The sequence below is a fragment of the Sciurus carolinensis genome, chromosome 1 (assembly GCF_902686445.1).
Source record: "Sciurus carolinensis chromosome 1, mSciCar1.2, whole genome shotgun sequence".
Taxonomy (NCBI): Eukaryota; Metazoa; Chordata; class Mammalia; order Rodentia; family Sciuridae; genus Sciurus; species Sciurus carolinensis.
Window position 1 is genome coordinate 9,924,286 of NC_062213.1, and position 20,557 is coordinate 9,944,842.

General features: G+C 34.5%; 1 protein-coding gene across 4 annotated transcripts in view; it reads right to left on the bottom strand.

The window, feature by feature from the left end:
- The window catches only part of Phf20l1 (PHD finger protein 20 like 1), a 72,237-nt gene that overhangs the window by 17,615 nt on the left and 34,065 nt on the right, over nt 1–20,557 (bottom strand). For all 4 annotated transcript variants that reach the window (XM_047526607.1, XM_047526598.1, XM_047526621.1 and 1 more), the window contains 5 exons: nt 19,123–19,375; nt 16,878–17,066; nt 16,412–16,621; nt 10,010–10,066; nt 8,739–8,846 (listed from right to left, as the gene is read on the bottom strand). In XM_047526607.1, the coding sequence (XP_047382563.1) occupies nt 8,739–8,846; nt 10,010–10,066; nt 16,412–16,621; nt 16,878–17,066; nt 19,123–19,375 (817 nt within the window). The remainder of the gene's footprint in view (nt 1–8,738; nt 8,847–10,009; nt 10,067–16,411; nt 16,622–16,877; nt 17,067–19,122; nt 19,376–20,557) is intronic.

A 20,557-nucleotide genomic window follows, 5' to 3' on the forward strand; every position in this document is an offset into this window, starting at 1 on the left:
TTTTTTTTTTTTTTTTGCAGTTTGTTAAGAGGGTCCCCTAATGTCTAGCACAGTATTATAGTGATAATTTGATCAATAAATCTTTCAAGCAAAAAACCTCTGAAAGAAATAAACTGGTCCTAGAAAAGCTCTGTCAAAGTTGTGTTCTTCTCAGCTTGGGATGAATCTTACAGATGTACACCAGGGGAGAGCCCTATGTAGCCTGAGGGAATGAGGACGTGACTCTAGGTATTTCCCAAGTTGATGGTGCTGAGAGAAGAGATTCTCAGGAGAGAGAGACATTCCTTCCATGCTAACACAGGTACAGTGATGGAAGAACAGCAAGCTTCCACCTGAGGTGTCTGTCTCCTTAACCGAGCATGAGGCAAAGGATGCTACTGAGGCAGGTTAGAAAATAAATAAAAGGGGAAAAGCACAGGTGGAGTTGAGGAAAGGAAGGAAAAAGGCAAAAAATCAAGTTTATAAGAGAAGAGTAGCAATACACAGGTCAGTTCTGAGCATTCATCAGAAGCTGGCGTGTAGTAGACAGAAAAACAGTTCCTGCACCTGCTTCTGTTCTAGTTTCTGGGTCCTGAAAATATTTCCAAGTACATGACAAGGGGGAATTTAAGGCTATAGATGAAATTAAATTAACCAGCTGGATTATCCAAAGGAATCTTAAGGGTCTTTAAAAGTATGAGAGGAAGAGCCAGTGTCAGAATGAAGTGGTAAGAGACTTCTCTGGCCAATGCTGGCGTTGAGGATGAGAGGGGACCAGAACCAAGAAATGTAGCAGCTAGAAAAGACAAAGACAAAGGGACTTTCCCTTGAGCCTCCATGAAGGAATGCAGTCCTGCTACAACACCAGTTTTAGCCCAGTGAAACTCATTTTGGACATCCGAACCTGAAGAAAATAAATATGCACTGTAGTCATCTGTGAAAGTGGCCATGGGAAGCTTACACAGTAATCATCACAATAACCAGAGCACAGCTAACTCTGTGCCAAAAAGAAAAAAAAGAAAAATTTAAGCACATTCTATGTACTAACTCTTAATCCTCACAACCATTCCATAAGAGAGGTTCAATCGCTAGTACTATTTCACAAGTGAAAAAACCGAGGCAGAACAGGTTAAATAAATTGTCCATGGACACTCAGCCGTCAATGGTAAAGAAAACACCAAACCTAGATGGCCTGACTCCAGAAGCCTCACTCTTAACCAACAAGCACCATGAGTGGATTTCCATTTAAAGCAAGTGTGCACTACCTGGAAAGCCTATAAAGGCCCAGATTCTGGGCCTCAGACCCAGCAGTGGGGTACAGGAACACCAGCAGATGCTGCTGATACCATCAGACAATGGAGCAACTGTGCCTACCATTGTGTTCTTCTGCCTCTTTGAGGTTTACAGTAACTGTGTAGCCTGCCCAGCACTAAGTTACCTAGGCACAGATATGAGAAGGGCATCTATTAAATGCCAGGTACTATAACATGTATGTTATAAAGATTATGCTATCTGATCTTGATAATACATATTCAAAGTCAAAGTGATCACTACCATTTGGGAAATGAGTAAACTGAGATGGAGAACAAGATTTGAAACCTCTCCAAAGCTGCCCTCTAAATACTACATTCTATGTTGCACTCTCAGGAAAAGCAAACAGAGGAATCTGTAAAAATAATGACAGAAATTCCAATTTGGTGCTAAAAGTAAAACATGGTTAATAGCAAATCACCCTACATTCTATTCTCAAATAACTGAATTGTCTCGGCCCTTTTACCCTACCTGCATTCTACTCCTACCCTCTTTGGCTACTATGAATCAGAGTCCACTGCTGTTTCCAGGCTTAAAGCAGAAGTAATTTCCTACATTACTCCCCTTCCTCCATTAGCCCAGCTTTTCTGAATTTTAAATGGATTTATTTTGTGCCACCCTCATCACCAGGTCACACCTTTCTAGTAGATATTTGCACATGCTTATCACTAGTACCGAAGGTCAATCCACATGCTCACAAGCTCCTGTCAGGGAACCTTGGGTTTTATTATGCAGAGCTTTGCATTCTCTGTATTTCTAGTTCTAGCTCTTTTTAATCTCTGCTCATCTTTGGTTTCATGTTAACAGGCTCAAGAAAAAGATGAAGTGAGCAAAGTAATAAAACTAAAAACTGGCAAAGGTGTCACTAGCAAACCCCAATTTGGCAATTCCTCATCCTCACAGTCTGAACCTGATGCTAGTCTTGTATCTCATAAACTAGTTCTGGACATCACAGTGCCCTAGCCCAATAATACATGGAATAGCTGTGAAGATCCACTTAGCTAAACTGCTGTCTTTGTGATCTCACTAAAAACAACAGGTAAGAGTAAAAACTTAGTATTATAAGAAATACAGGTAAAAAAATTGTTGAAGGAAGAATACAGTCTGATAAACAATCCTGAAGGTTCAGGATATAAAATTAACATAGCTCAGTGGTTCAAACTTAAAATTTAGACTATATGGGTCTGAATTTGCTTTTTACTATTTGTTAGTTATTCCAAGTTAGATGACCCTCTCTCTGCTATAATTAACTATAAAATGCAGCTATCAGACACCACTGTACAGAGTTAGCATGAGGATTACATGAATTAATATGTATAGAATGCTTAGTGTTTGTATATAATGAGTACCAGTAGGATGTGCCAAATATCACAAGGAACTAAAAGATGTTAAAAATCCCTCATGGTGCTACTTGTACACTAAGAAACATTTTCTACTAGGAACTTAAAGCAGTAAAACTATGAATTCTTAAACATTAAGATGACTTTACATTTTTAAAGTTACTAAAAATCCCATACTTTCAACTTAAAGACCACTCTTCCAATCTTTTGGGGAAAGTATCACTTCCAAATGAATGTAAACAGCCCAGAATAAATTTTCCTGAAATGGGAGTAATTAATTATAAAGATGCTGGTGATTACCAGAGTCAACACCTGTGTTTACAAATAGCAATGCTTCTGTGCATCCTCAGCATTCACCAGGACTCCATGGACAAAGTGAGGATGTTCACTTATAGGCCTAATTTTAAAATATAAGCCAAGTACAAGGTTCTTTTCTTTTCATTACATATACAGACACAGATATATACAAATATCGACACATATAATTTAAAGTGCTATTTTTTTAAAGGGCTCATTATAAAGGTTACTGAAGTTCAGGGTTGATCGCTATTCTAAGATGCAAGTTTTCTTTGCAGTTTTTGCTCTCTGATTCTAATCAGTCTTCTTTCAAGTTACCACTTGTTGCCTTCTCACAAGCCCTCTACCCCACTCTTTACCACCACGTGTGCCCCTTTCTTAGTCTGTTTTTTTTTTTTTTTATCAGCTCCTCACTGCTATCTTTCTCCCCAATTTCCCACGTTTCAGCATGTAAGATTCTGTGACTGTTACTGAAGACTAGAGCAGACCTCAGTTCACTGATGCAGCATCAAATGGCTTAAACAGCTGGCCACTCCTAGAGGGAGGATTCAGGGTCACCACTGGAGCACCTGACCAAGCTCATCCCTTGGACTGACCAGTGGGGAGTTCATCAGGCAGTTTTATATGCAGCCTGAGGTTTCTGACACACCACTCACAGGAGGGTATTTGGTAATCAGAGTTCATGATTAATGACTTGTTTACAGCGCTCCTAGCTAGTACATGAAGGGGACAAGGCTGGGCTAGGGGGAGGGCAGGCGGGTAGGAGGGAAAACATGAGAAGCAACGGAGGCACAGAAGTGTGTGGAAAGACTGTGTTTAAGACTCTGAAAAGTGCTTTCAAGCTTGTCAATCCCACTTTGATCCTTTATCTTCAAATTTATTCTGGCAGCTTTAGAGAATGTAGGAACCTCACATCCTGTGGAAAAATTAGATGTTATTTTCGAACTATGGAGTAAGTTGAAATCTGAAGAATTTCCCAATCATGATTACCCACTACAACACTGCCTGGCTACATTTATACATTTACATCTTTTAAAAAACTGGTTTTACTAAATGTTTAATGAATATGGAAAAAAACGAGCATAACATAAAGATGATCAATACCACAAAATGCTCAGGTGCCAACCATGCAGTTTAAGAAAAAAATCACCATTTGAGGCCTCCTTTGTGTCACTTTCCAATCTGAACTGATAAAATATCCCTTTCCCACCTCAGAGGTAGAAATTTTCTGAACTACTATTCGTTATTCTCTTGCTTTCCACATAATCAATCACTAAAAATATACTACTTAGTACTACAGCATTTTAATCCTGACCTAAATAGAATCATGTTCTCTTCAGTGACTGGATTTTTCAGCTTAACATCCTGTCCCTGGAGAGTCCTGCAGATATAATTAGGCTTTTCACCTCACCAAGTGGCCCTGTTGAGGGAACACAGTGACTTCCAGGAGAGCTGGCTGCATGAGCTCCACATGCACCATAGTGAGTTTCCTCAGGAACTTTCAGGTCCCATGGTGCACACCTCCTCAAGTTTACAGGATGGCATTCACCCTATTTTCCATGGTAGTTATATATGTGCTTCCATTACTCAGCAACGTATGAATATGTACCTACCGTGTAATGTTTGCAACATGGCAGGTATGAAATACACTTCACTGTGTTCTAAACTGCATTTATCCAGGCTCTCACTACACTGAACATCTTACTATGATTCACCTGAGGTTTCTTTCTCCATGAAGAACCTGTTAGTCTTTGCCCTTTTTTATTCTGTGTCATTTCCACTTTTGATTTAGGAAGGAGTATGAAATATATTCAAAATACTAATTTTTCATCAGGGATATGTATTATATTTATTGTGGTTTGCAGGTTGTCTTTTCACTGTTTTTTGATGAACAAAAGTTCTTAATTTCAGTCTAGCCCTATTTTCAACTTTTCCCATCAGGGCTAGCATTTTTCTTTAGAAAGTCTTCCCTGACTATAGATGATGAAGATATTTTCCTATACTGTCCTTCAAAGCTTTATAATTTTCTCTTCACATGTAAGTCTTTCATAAACCTGAAATTAACTTTTGTGCATGGTGTAAGGTAAGGATGCATTTTCCATTTTCTACCCCATCTTAATAACAAATTGTTCTGCCACTTACTAATCTTTATCCTTAACCCACTAATCTTCAAAATAAGCTCTGTATAAATATGATGGATTTGCTTTGGACTATCTACTTTGTCCTTGATCATTACATATATTTCTCCAAAATACCAGTACATTAATAACTATAGATGAATAGTGAATCTTCTTGTTCTTCAAGAGTTACTGTATTATTTCTAGCTCTTTATTCTTCCATATTAAGTTTCAGAATCAGCACTGAATCCACAGATCTATTTAACATGACCTGACGTTTTTCAGTATTGAATCTCCCAAACCATGAACATGAATTCTCTTACTTACTTAGGCCTGTAATGTTTCTAACTAAGATTTTACTCAGCTATCATAGTCCTAAAAGAAAACCAAGTGCATATAGATGTTGAAATTTATAGAGAGTAATGTTTGTTCTCCTTTACCTCTTACTGTGGTGAATTTCATTAAGTGGTTTTCTGTGCCACAAGAAAATACTAAATGGAAAGCAGTATGGAGATTCCTCAGAAAACCTGGAATGGAACCACCACTTGACCCAGCAATCCCACTCCTAGGTTTATACACAAAGGACTAAAAATCAGCATACTGCAGTGATGCAGTCACACCAATGTTTATAGCAGCTCAATTCACAAGAGCGAAACTATGGAACCAACCTAGATGCCCTTCAACAGATGAATGGATAAAGAAAATGTGGTACATATACACGATGGAATATTACTCAGCCTTAAAGAAGAATGAAATTATGGCATTTGCAGGTAAATGGATGGAACTGGAGAATATCATGCTAAGTGAAATAAGCCAATTCCCCCAAACCAAAACCTGAATGTATTCTCTGATAAGCAGATGCTGACCCATAGTTGGGGGTGGGTAGGAAAGATTGTACAGAGAGGAGTAAGGGGAGGGGTGGGGTGGGTGGGGATGGAAAGGACAGTAAATTAAGACAGACATTATTACCCTATATACATGTATGAAAACAATTTTTATTTTTTAAAAAAAATCACTGTCAAAAAAGTTAATAAAAAAATAAATAAAAATTTTAAAAAAAGAGAAAGTACTAAAAATCTGGTGGCTTTAAACAATAGAAATTTACGAGGCATGGTGGCACACACCTGTAATCCTAGCCACTCTGGAGGCAAGCCAGGAGGATCACGAGTTCAAAGTCAGCCTCAGTAATTTAGTGAGGTCCTAAGCAACTCAGTGAGACCCTGTCTCTAAGTTCAATTCCCAGTACAAAAACCAAACAAACAAACAAACAAAAAAAAACCAGAAATTTATTCTCTCAAAACTCTTGAGTCAAAATCAGTTCTTGCTGATAGACTCCAGGGCACATCCTTCCTTGTTTCTTGTAGCTTCTGGCAGTACCAGCTCCCTGGCCTAAGGCTGCATTACTCCAATCTCTGCCTACACGTTCCCTAGTCCTTCATCCCTGGGAGTCTTAAAGCCCTATATTTAGGGGTCTAACATTAAACCCTGATTTCTCATTCTGACATATAGTACTTAAATCACTTCAGCAAAGATCCTATGCCTAAATACAGACACATTCATAGGTACCAAGGATTAGGATGTGGGCATATATTTTTGAGGGAAGCCCTATTCACCCACTATGGGATTATTCTTTTTCTAAATTTTGAAATAATTTTTACAAATTCAGAGTTCTGTTTTCCTTTAGTTTTGGTAAAACTTAGCAACAAAACATTCTGGTCCTGACTTTTTTCTTTGAGATTTTTAAAATAACTGATTAAATTTCCTTGAAGGTTTGGAGACTACCAAGGTCTGTACCTTCTTTCTGAGTGTGGTATCTGGCAGTTGTCCAAACCTTCCTCCCTCCTTCAAAGGCCCTGGCATAACGTTTACAGCATCGTCTTCATGTCTGCAGCACTTGTACGTATGTTCTCTTCATTCCTAATGTTTTTTTGTGCAGTTCCTCTTTTTTCCTTATTCAGTCTTTCCAGGGGCTTGTTGATTAGTTTTTTGAATAATTAAATTTGGCATTTTAAAATTCTTTCTAGCAATTTTTTAGTTCAAAAATTTTGCTTGTGTGCTTAAACTTGAAAGCTTAGCTATTGTTCTTCCTTTACTAATACACACATGTATGACAAAACATTTTGTGTGTCATTGAACTACACTCACAAAGTTTTAACATTCAATATTTCCATCATCTTTCAGGTTCGCATTTTTTTTTTAATCTTTCCTTTGGACTTGTTCTTTGATCCATGAGTTATTTAGAAGTATGTTGGCTTATTTCTAAACATTCAGGGCTTTTCTATTTATATTTTTGATACTGGTTCTGTGGCAATACTGTGGTCAGAAACTTCAGGTCTGTATTATACGAATATCTAACATTTGCTGAGAATTACTTAAACCTGCCTCATGTGGTCAGTTTTAAAAATCATCTGTGTCTGAGAAATCAGAGATTCAGAAACTGAAGTGTCTACATGAGCCTGTCACTCTTACCATGGGGTACTACCTCTCTTATTCTTACAGAACATTTTTCACCTTTGTTAATTTTTCTAATACCAATATGATGACATTATTCAATGATGAAATTTAGACATTTTATATCTAAGAAGATATAAAGAGAACTGAACCTTCATCATTTCATGTTAACCTCATGTCTAGGAATAATTCTTGCCTTAATGACTACCTATTATTAATACATCTATTCTAATTTCTATTCTTGGTCATTATTTACTTACCAAATTCTTTCCATAACTTTATCCCTAACATTTCTCAATCTTCTCCATCCTTATATTTACATACATCATTTGCAAATAAAAGGGAATCGGATTTTAAAAGCTACTATGATAATCTTTCTTATATAACCATAAATAGTGATATGTTTGGATTTATTTCTAATACCTTATTTTGCAACTTATATTTTTCTCTTTTTTCTATAATTTTCTATCTTGCTGTCCTCCTTGGATGTGGATGATTTCCTCATTACATTTTTTTCTTCCTTTTACTATGGTAATTATACCCTGTGTTTCTGTTCTTTAACACTAATGTGAGAAATTTTATAATGTGCATTTAACTTATTGAAGCCTATAAGTCACAAAGTCTTATGTTCCTCCAAATCAACAAAAGGAGCTTAGAAACAAAGAAATACAAGTATGTGCCTCCCAATGTATGAGCCATTATTGTGTATTTTTGTTCTATATCACTTCATTTTGTTTTCCCAAGAAATCAAACTACATTACATGGGGAATATTCAAATTTAACTGAACTCATCATATCTTCTGGCATCTCAATCTTCCTCTTGTCATCACTTTCCCTCTCCCTTTGCATACATCCTTCAGGATTTCCTTTAGAGATAGACTGCTGGTAGTGAATTCTGTCTTAAGTTTAAAAAAAAAAAAAATGTATTTCTTCCTCTTTCTGGAAAGTTAACGAAAAGGACTCCATAAAGGAGAATGATTCCTTTGGTATGTTGAAGGTGCTTGGTCAGAGTATCTAGTCCACCATAATGCTGAAAATGAAAGTCTAACCAGTTACAATGATTAATTTACAGACCAGAGTAAAGCAGAGACGTACATTTTTGAAATTACAAGAAAATGGGAAGTTACAAGAATGTGTCAGTTGTCAATACATGGGGATCTTGTTACATCTCAATTTTAATAAAAGGGGAGAATTAAAAGACTCTCTAATATTAAGAAACAGGAATAACTACCAGCATACTTACCATGCTGCTTAGATTTCTTTTTCTTCTTCTTCTTCTTCTTCTGTTTTGGTTTGTAGTGATCTTTGTCTCTCTTCTCCTTTCTTTCTTTATCCTTTTCTTTTCTCTTACCTAAACAATAAAAGCAAACACTTCAGTAATCACGAGTGATCCCAAGTGGCCCCTCTATGGTTAACCTAACAGCAGCATTTATGGTTTCAGCAGCTATTCCAGTCACCTGCCCAGAGTGGATGGATTCAATTACACTGCTCATGTCATGAGTCTGGAACTCCTGCTTAGTTTATTGGACTATAAGAGGGGATCTTCATTAGCAGTGTTGAGAAATCCCAATTCCTGACACCTTAAAGTTAACACAGACAGTGGTTAAAACCTTTAAACGAGTAATAAATTCAATTTCCCTCATGTGGCAAGAAGTTAAACCCCATCTTTAAAAAAAGAGGAAACTCAGCATTTCCATACATAAGTTAATGAGAAAATATTAGAAGAGTTTTTTAAAAAGGTGGACTTTTCTTTAGAAAAAAAAATTTAAATTTAATCAATCCATAAATAGCCCCAGTCTTCCATCACTTTCTTTGTCTATAAGAATTAAGACTAAGTACAAAGAGGAAAAAAATATTTTATTATACTGATTTTCCTTAAAATTTTAAGGCACTTTTTTCCAATCTTGTGTACCTTAAATGGATACCTTACAACATTTTATTTCAAATTAAATCATCACATATATCCTAACATCTATCATTTCAACTCAGAATGGTTTAGGCCACAATCTGTCAACCACATTTGATCAACTTTCAGGGACCCAACTTGCAATTACCTAAGCTAAAGACCATTTAAGGCTATTTATCATTCATTACTGCAGGCCTTTTAGTCACTATAGCGCAGAAGCCAGAAAAGTAAGCAGAAATCTCAGCAACCTTTTCATCAGGCATGTTGAAGAAGAAACCCTGAAAAGAAATGACTAATGTATAGTCTACCCTCTAGGTCTCAACAATATTAAGTGGAGGCTTATTTTTAAACATCCATGATTTAAACTGGAGATGTTCAGAAATAGCAACTTCTCAGAAAAGTCACTCTCCTGACAATAAATACACATAAAACTACAAGACCTGTACTGAAGAAATGGTAAATCTGGAGCCAACTAACACTGATAAGCACTAAAGCAAAGGATCACGTACACATAATGCAGCTTTAAGAGGGAAAAGGAAGAGAAAGACTGTCCTCCCTCTCTATCAAGCTCTCTAGTCTTTTGTTTAAAGATTACTTTCTGTTCATACCAAATGCAGTTGAGCTTTTTTCTTCCAATTTCACTTTTTTTTCTGTTTTCAATATTCCTGTAGATTAGGGAGAAAAGATATAAATTTAGTTTAAAAGATTAAAAATATGGACAATATTTTAAATTACAATTGCTCACAAAACTCTACACAAGACACTTTTCCTCTAAAGATCTATGTTATTTTACTGTCTGAATAAGTAATGAAGTGGAATTCCTTGCTTCAAAAGACCAGTAAGTTAAGGGTGATTTTTTCTCCTTGAGACTACCAGGTGTCAATTCTGTTTCTACCATATTCTAAGAGGTAAGGCCTTGAGTATGTCATTAATGTCTCTGAACTTCAGTTTTCGAATTTGTCAAGTACAAATATAAAGATCTACCCTGTATTGTTATCAGGATTAGCTGAATGAATATATGTGAAATGCTTAGACCAGAGCCTAGTAAATAAGTACTCTTTTTCACTTTCTCTTTCGTAGTGGAGTAATAATTTGAGATGACACCATTTCCAGAAACAGTATTACTATGGATCTAACCACAACCAACAGTGAGGATAACTGTTTGTCCTAAGCCACCAGTAAAGGTCTGCCATAGCACCACAGCCTTTGGCAATCGTGAAGGTGTAGAAATCCATTTCAGCAGTGGATCCATGTACCACTCCTGCTTCTGTGGTTTCAATGTGAATGCTACTCAAAGCATCCAAAAGAACTATTAAACTTCATGTTAAAGTATACCATTTTGCAACAAACTATGTAAAATTTTTAAGATAATATCTAACCTCTTGTTGCCTAAAACAAACATTCCTCTGAATTTCTTCTTGAATTGTTGTTAGATAATGATAATAGCCAAAACAGACTATTAAACAAATCATTTTTGGTCTATATATAAAGATAAAACACAAGGGCATGTTTACACAGGAAAATATTCAATCTTAATGATGCTTAAGTATTATTATCTAAAAGTCCAAAATACATTTTTAAACAAATATCATACCTCCATAACAGGGTAGTTAACTAACCAAGCTTCTCAACTCATATTCAGTTATTCCCAATGTTAAGACCTTATTTGTGGCTAGGGTTAATCTAAGAAATATACTACAGAGCATGTACAGTATAATTTTGGTTTATTAAATTATGCAATATTACCACCATTTACGAGTTTTTTTATTTTTTAAAAAATAACTCTACAACACTATCAAAGTAGCATTTCATTCATCTTATTTCAAATATTTTACATAATTTAAACACAAAATACAAAAGTATCACTCAAATCAAATATCAATAAGGGTCTAATAAGGTTTCAAATTAATAAGAATCATGATAATCTAATTCGTTACATCAGAAAAAATGAAAGAGACATCAGAGTAAAGAGAAATACCATTACACTTCCATACTATCAATACTGTTGAACAAATGTATCACTTCCTTCTGTTTACTAATCCTGGCACCTTAGAAACTTCACGATATTATGCAATCTTTTTTTGAAAATGAGAAAGCACTTATAATTCAAATAATAAGACATGCTTTCTAAATCCTCAGTGGGCACAGACACATTCAGAAGCAGCACTTGACAATGACTACTGGCTTTTAGGCTCTTCCTTCTCTGGAGCTCTGGATCTCCAGGGCAAGAGATGGAGCAATAACATCTGAGATGTCCTGGGGTGGGTGGGGGGATGAGACCAAAGCAACTGTCTTACTGGGCTACTTCACTGACCCTAATGTGCTCCACCCGACTCCACTGGCACATGGAAGAGAAATGCAATGGCTATGGACCACTGCTTCAGAACAAGAACGGTGCAGGAGAAGTGATGCAGTCTCAGGGTGCTTTCAGAAGAGCTAGTTCCAGAGTGGTTGTCACGGGTTCCAGTGGCTCCCGAACCTTTAGATATCATTAAGCGGTAAGATTTCAAAAGTGCAATTGGGAAACTAGTCAAGGGTTGTCCACATTTTATACAAGGAAGGATATTAAAATAAATATTCAGAAATAAAATACTGACTAGGCTGTTGATACTTACACACAAATAAACAAAACAGACCTATTCTAGAATTCAACAAAAGAATACATTTAATTTTACAAGAAATTCACTAATTGTTTTTATTTCAATGTACCAGAATTTGAAAACCTGAGTACTAGAACATTAATTTATTACGATTCTTAAACTAAATTTTATCAACAGAACATTTTCTTCAAATAAACTGTTATGTAGAAGTCTAATATGGAAACAAAAAAGCAAAACATAATATAAATACTTTGAAGTAAAAAAGGTAGAACTCTGAATCACACCTGCTTACACACAATTGCAAAATCAGTAATGTAGAATGATTTCTCAAGCCCTTCCTAGGATGAGTGCTAATGATTTCAGATTCATATGGTTAAAAAAAAAAAAAAAGAGAGAGATGACCCCCAAGATGCTCCACGGAACCTGTAGAAACCAGTAACATCTGCAGTAGGGGTGGAAGTACAGCAGAGTCTGCAGTCATAGTTTTAACAATTCTGAGAAATAAGTTCAAAACAATTTAAAACAAAAAAGCTCTTAGATAATAAATTCACAGTTGATGTTAGGATAGAAATAAAGGTCATTTTAGAACCAGCTACTGCCAGATTATGTAGTTTCTGTCATGCTTTTTTGTAACACTCAGACCAATAATCGCTACATCAAATACATTACATTAAATAATCCCTACATTAATAAAACCTACATTTGTTTTTCCTTAGCGAAAAAAAGTATGTTAACCAAGAAGAGTTCAACTATTTTAACTATAATGAGAAATTCACATGTTTATTTATTCACTCATATCTACATTTCATTCAAAAACTGGTTCAAGATATGACTTTGAATGCAAATGAAGAAAAGCTTAATGAATTTCAGTTGAAATTAAACTACATCAAATTACCTAAAGTTTACTTCCTTGATAATGAATATCCTGATAAAATTATATATTGTACAGTCTTCATACACATGTTAATCCAATATTTACATCCAAAATAACTAAAATATTCTTTGATAAACAGACACAAATATCCCAATACTTATGTACTATGCACTAATTTACTAAAAAATGAGAAAAATGGAAATTTGTTACTATAGGTATTTCTTTCAACACAGGGCTTATAACTAAAAAGTTTTAAAACTATATTCATACAATATTTATACAATTTACTAATCCCAATTATATCTTTACACAATAGGGTCATTTCTAAGAATAGATGAAAATTAATACTCCTAACAAATCATCATCTTTTCTTTGAAATAAACTTGGGCTTCATCAAATGCATCAATTGATGGTGTGATAAATAATCAAAATTTTAGAGCCCAAAGTGACCACAGACGACATATACGAAAACCTCCTCATCGTACACAGGAGAAGTTGAGTTTCAAGGAGGCTGATCTGTTTAATGTTTGCTGAAAGAAAATAAGAAGAGAGGGCAGGTAGGTGGTCCCTCCAGCACCGCTCTGTGGACATAATGCCAACCCAGTCAAGATCACTTAAAAAGCCATGTCTCAGCCTGAAGTCTCCTAAGGACCATCTTCTTTGACCCAACAGTAATCTTATATACCATGATTAATATCTTATATTAATCTCCTGAGACTGTATTCACACCTCAAGTTGTTTGGCTCTGTTAAGTAAAGAACTCTGACAAATAAAATGACACATTTATGATTATTCTTTTTTGCTAATGTGGGCAACCTAAGTATTCCTAACCTTGGTCAGTCATGTTAACATCCATCCCAGTGGAAGAATGTAGGTGGATTAATGCAAGCACACTATCTCTACTGGAAAAATAATCAAACACAAAATTTTAACTGGTTATAAACAGGTGTACATAATGATTGGATCATTTGCATAAGCTCATCAATCCTTCAGCACCACTGCTAAACTAAGCAGTGCTCATGAATCTTGCACACAAAAGACCTGTTTGCTAAGCTACTTCCCAGTTATTAATATTTTCATCACTCTAAATTTCTCAGGAGTTTCAAATTAACAAAAACAACCCAGAAAATGCCACTGATATGTACATAATGTTTTCTAGAAAAACTTTGAAAATTAATAACAAAATTTCCTTTATAAATAAGATGAATAACCAACTAGATATATCTATAAAGAACAAAAACATAAAAACTCAGTGCTTTGACTCTAAAATAAGCTGAGGGGCAGACAGAACTCCAAAAGTACTACTAGAGAATGTAGAGGGAGTAGAAAACAAAAATATTCAAAAAGCATGCAGATCACTTAGAGAATTTCAATGCAAGTAGAACAGGCTAATACCTTTTAATCAAAAGATGTCCAATTAGAATATGACTTAAATTCTGTTACTTCCACCAAAAGATAAGAAATTTAAAAAGGGGTCATATAAACAAATTAAAATTTCACCTACTCTCATTCAAATACTGTATACAACCCTCTAATTAAACTAACTTTCAGTAATTAACATTTAAGATCATGCACTGCTTGCTTGATGTAAGCAATTAAAGTTGCCAACTGCTATCTGCTATGCTCACCATACCCACGGGTCCTCGCTCCTCCACAAACACATCTACAAATCTATCACATGATAAATCTAAACTTCTCTCCACCTCCCACTTTCCAAGGAAACTATCTTACTATATTTACTTCCCAAATAATTACTACTTATATTTAAAAAGGAAATGAAGACTGGAGTGCATTTCTTCTACCCCAGTATATTTTAACAATGATGAGGAACAAGGAGCACATCCCCAAGATAGTCAGGTATATCTCTATAAATATGCTAAAAATTTGGAAAACAAAAAAGAGAGAGAGAGAATAGTTAATGTTCTAGTTAGAAGCAGAATCACCGGGGTCAAGGATTTCCATGCATAATTATCACTCTGATATTTTAGGATATGAATAATCTGGCTAATCTAACACTCAGTTATTTTATAGCCACTTACATTATTCAGTCTTACTATTAGAGAATATATGTGTTAAGGAAAATACAAATATTTTCAATTGCACATCTAAAAATAATTTTCTAAAAGGATACATATCATTATAAATTCAACATGTTTTTCATCTATTCAATACAGTAACAAGTGAAGAATGTTAAAGATTACACAAGACCTTCATCAGGAAAGATATCCCAAAAGGTCAATGATAATTCAGATATCTTGTGGAAAAGGGGAGAAGAAAAATGAAGTGCTCTAAGGAAAGACCAGACTTAGAAAAAATGTCCCAAGACAATGGATCAGATTTAAGAAATTATAGGAGGGGCTGAGGTTGTGGCTCAGTTCTTGCCTAGCACATGTGAGGCACTGGGTTTGATCCTCAGCACCACAAACATACATACATACATAATAAAAAGTTATTTAAAAAAAAGAAATTATAGGAAACATTTCAAAACTTACAAATTCAATCTTTATAAAGTAGAATTGTAAATAATAATTTTAAATTGTAAATAATTATATACAATAATAGTAACATCTTTAGTTTGGAAGAAGGAATAAATTAAAGGCAATAAATTCAAAATAAGGGTATGCTTCTCAAGTCACTTCTATCATTTTATTTCAATATACACCACAAGCAAAAAAGGGCAAGTATCATCAAGCTTCATACTACATCCAAGAAGCTGATAAGGTGGTTTCATGCAAGATGCTGTTAAATACAATTATCACCAATACACCTAGCTGCAAATCAACAAACTGCTTTATGCTCTCCATTTCAGAACTGACTCAATTCAGACCTCTTTCATCTATCCAATTCCAAATCTATAATTTACTAGAAAAGCATCTGAGACTAGTATTTGCTTTCTAAAAAAGTTCATACATACACACATACACACATAAATATTCTTCACATGGTTATAATTCTATGAAACTACTAAAATAATGCAACCATAAATGGAAATTATGAATTAACACTATTAGATTTAAAAACTCAACTTGATAAAATACCTCTAAATATTCTTTCATGTATACAAAAAAAAGAGAAAAAATCATCCTAAAACTGTGTTAAGAATTCCTGATTTTACATATTAGCATCCCCACAGAACTATAACATATTGCACTGTATCTGGGGGACTCTGTCCCCAAATTCAAACTTCGTGTTTCGTAGCTATTAAATTCTATTAAAGTCTCCAAAGATTTGATCCCATTAAGTAACTTATAGCTCCAAAAGTAAGAATATCTATAATTATATTTAGCTCTAATAATTCTAATTAGTATAAGTAAGTATATACGAAAGAAGCAGGTAGAAGCTATTAGGTGAGTGAGGAATTAGATAAAGAAAGTGATCACATCAAAGAACTTTTATATCAGCAAAAACTATCTTCCAAATGTTACCTGTAATTATGAAAAGGAATCATCTAGGAATTTTAAAAAAGGAGTTAAATATCAAAATGCTTACACCCCGTAGGAGTGAGCCTGGCTGCTTATAAACCAAAATCTCTGTACCTGCTGCTGCTGCTGAAGCACCTCGCCCATCAGTCACTGCTTTGGAAGAATGATTAATAAGCCTCTGGGTATCTTCCTTTTCTGCCCTGGCACATTCATTGTGGAGAGAGGAATCAGGAGCTAGTGGCACTGCAACTTCTGAACCATGACTTAAGTCAAGAGGGAGACAGGGTCCCATCTTCTCAAGTGGTAAATGTGCAACATCAGGCACTACACAAAATAAAGAATGCAACATAATATTAACATAGACACAGTGGCCCCATTACTATCACTATGGATCAGTGGTACTTAAATATGCCTGACACGAAGAAGGCACTGATAATATTTGTAGAATAAAGTGCTTATAAATCCTAAAAGATCTAAGAAAGGAAAAGCAGAAATTTTTAACACTCTAATAATCTTTATCTCTTAGTTTTTTCTTTATCTTCTGTTATGTTTGGTTCTATAGGAAATCAATATACTTTACCCTCTGGTACTGAAGACTCTTGCTGATTCTGAGAACTGATGGACAATACTTTTCCATCAGTGGCTGGAGAGGGAGAAGAAACTTTTTCTACAGAATCATCAGGCATGGGTAAGGTGGCTAACCGCTGAGATCTTCTTCTCCGCTCACTATGCTTGCAAGGTCTAGGGGGATTCACAGGCTGTGGAGGACCTAGAAAAAGATCTTCAATGTTCACGAAGCAGATACATACCAGTGCCATCTTATAATATTTAAGGAGATAAATGGGAAAAATGATTCACATTCTGCCCTTTGGTGTTGTTATAAGATATCCACAAAGAATGGCATGTTCCAAAGGTAACCAAAGGCAAAAATTGTGCCCTACTCACCAAAAGAGTTAATCAAAAACTCTAAAATCTCAAACCTACTAGAACTAAAATAAAATAACATGGAACACCAATTTCAAGTTGCTCCCCCCAGTGAGACTACAGTCAATTCTCTAACTGTAGATCATTGTGTAAACTGCTAATTTTCCCTCGGGAAAATAGTCTCTTTATAGCAAAAGAATGAGATATATACACGTATATATCTTTTGTGATATATATATATATATATGTATATATATACTCTTTTGCTACATATCAAATCTAGACACTCTAAGTAAAAAAAAGGCAGGGGACATAGGTGACAAAATTCTTAGACACATTATAGTCAGTGTTTTGCTTTACCTGATAAAGTAAGACGAAGGTAAATAACTATCTCATCTTTATTCCCCCAAATGGATTTTATTATAAACACGTCTGGGCCTGATTCATTCAAAAACAGTGGACACAAACAAATTAATATATTTATTATGGGCAAATAATAAGAATTTTTAAAAGAGTATGACACTATTCTTGCCCTCATGTTTTTGTTTTTTAACAACTTACACAATGAGTCTTTTAAACATCTTTAACAATATAATACAAATGTTTGGAAATCTGCCTTTTTTTTCAATTTGTGAATTCTTCTTCCTCCTACTTGGCATATAGAATGGTTTGAATAAGGCAGGATTACATAAGCCAATATATTCATGTTAATTTAGAAAAAAGAGTGTTATAAAGAAGTTGATATTCTGGATATTTAAGAAAAATTTGCAACAACCAAAATGAAAAAGACATAGTGATAATGGGAAAAAAAAATTAAAGAATAAAATTCAGTTGCTATGATGCTGTGGTCATAATACTAAGAAGCAATTCCAAAACAAAATGCTTATCAATGTCATGTGGAATTCTAGTGACATTATTTTCTAAGTGCCATAATGAAATGAAGATTGTGAGGAAACACTTGAGTTTTTGTTCCCAGCCTTTCTTCTCATTTAAAGAATAAAGCAAAAACAAAAAACAAAAAAATCTGATCCAAAGCTGAAAAATGTGGCAAATTACTAGAAAGGAGGTCACTCTGTTTAACTGATCAAAAGTTTTCTCAATGCCAACATCTTTGTTCCTAAGACACGATGTGGAACAGATAATAAGGAAATGTCTCATATTCATTTGATGTTACTAATTCATTTGTTGCATAAAGAGCTAAAGAAAAGTGTCATTTACCCAGTAACTTTCCAAACAACTGCTTTCACATTTCTAACATGAAATATGAAACTAATCTGAGAAACTCAGGGTCAACATAAATTTTGTCTCATATATAACCAAATCCATTTGGAAAGAAGACTTTTTCAGAAAACTAAGTTAATTCTTGAAAGATCGGTAGTACTGAATCAGCAAAATTTTAAAAAATAAAGTCAAGGAGGCATTCTTCTCATTTCAATAAAAAACCAAATTCAAGTCTGCACTGTTAACATTACAAAAATAAATAAAATATATTTCGGAAGATTATAGATAAGTGGGAATACTAACTAAACCTATCCATAGGAATAGTGTTAGGAGGTAAGTAATAATATCTACTGCGGGCCTTTCTTTATCTGTTTTTTGGGGAAGAGTAGGTTTGTTTGTTTTTTGTAATGAATCAGGCCTCATTGAGCTTGGATTATTAGCTGAGGAGAGTCCAACTGCCGTGGAATTTAGTTTACTAAGTTGTAAGGTTTCTTAACCAGCAGTACAGTCTCTGAACAATAAATCATAAGAAATGTCTACGATTTTTGCCCTTGAAATCGTTTCCAGCCTTTCAAGTTTGAAATTTTCAAAACAACCTCATAAAATACAATATAACTACATTCAAACTTTTTAATGTATCTTATAGGATAAGTAACTATTTTTTAAAAATCTGTGCTCACTAGTTTTATTTATCACTGAAGAAGAAAGCTGAGATACAAGCGTCAAATCCTCGACTTGTATTAATTCTGGGGAAAGTGGTGATTTAGGGGGTTTTATACACCCAGAAGAATCTCCAGATTCATGTTTGCATTTCTTGCTGCGAGCCTTCCCTGAAGACAAAGTTGAGGATAACAGTGCAGGTTTCTGAGTGTTGGCAGAAGTGCTAATGTCAGCTTCATTTTTTTTCTGACTTTGAGGTTTAGGTGAAATCGCCTGAATGAATAATAAAAAATTGATATTTTTATTTTGGTTTCTTCATTTTTGTTCTTGTATTCTATTTTGATTGTTAAGCAACTTTAGTATCCAAAAACATTGTTAAGCAACATATAACATTTCTATTACAAATGAAAAACCAAAAAGAACCCCACAAATTATTAACTAAAAGTTGAATAGGCTGTCTTTAAAGGGATACTGTGAACTTTTCACCTAAAATTTTAATGTGCTATTCATAATATTCTCAGAATATCAAGTATTATCTTACTGAACAAGTATTTCCAGTATTAAAATATGATTCTTGGACCCATCATTGCCAGTGGCATTAATAATCATTAGGTAAATAAGCAGCAGTATCACATTTTGGAGAATTAGAGAAATATATTCAAACTTTTTACTTTCAGATGTATTCTTGTAATTTTCTTTATCAAGTTGAATGTGGACATTACTCTTAAGTAGACAGTTTCCCTTTAAAGAAGATCTCAACAGGAAAACAATGATCAAATTAACGAAACATTATCTTTAACTCATTTTAGTGCTGAAAGCTAGAGTTTCATAAGCATAATGCATCATGAAATCAGAGCCACCAGCAATAGAGAGTTAAAAGACTAAAAAACAATACAAAACAAGCAACAACAACAACAAAAAAAAACCAAAGAGATAAAGTGTAAGTTAAAAACATTGGATTTTAAAACAAAATACGTCGCATTCTTAGATGAGTTTTTACCTTCTTCCTGCCAACTGATACTTTTAAAAAAAAATTAGAACTGTGTCAGTTCTTTCATAAAGAATATTTTTATTCACTTGGCAGTAAAATTTTCTACATATGCAAAAATATGTGCAAATGTGTTCACTGTTCAAAGACAACAGAAAATAGCCACATTGGATGGGTTCGTAGCCTATTGTGCGGAATGCCTATGCTCTATTTCTGATAACAGGTATCATATGATAGGCACTTTAAAAATTCCATTCCATGACAAGCCATTAAAAGGAGTAAAACTGCAGAACTGCTAACTAACACCATGAACAACATGTTTGTTCCCAAGAATGCTTTTGACTTCCATGTATTTGGGAGGGCTGACCATCAAATCTGTAGTCTGCAGTTCTCTGGAATATGAAAGATTATTGCCTGGGGACCAAATAAATAATTCTGTTCCCATTAAAGTAAATGGCACTCAAATT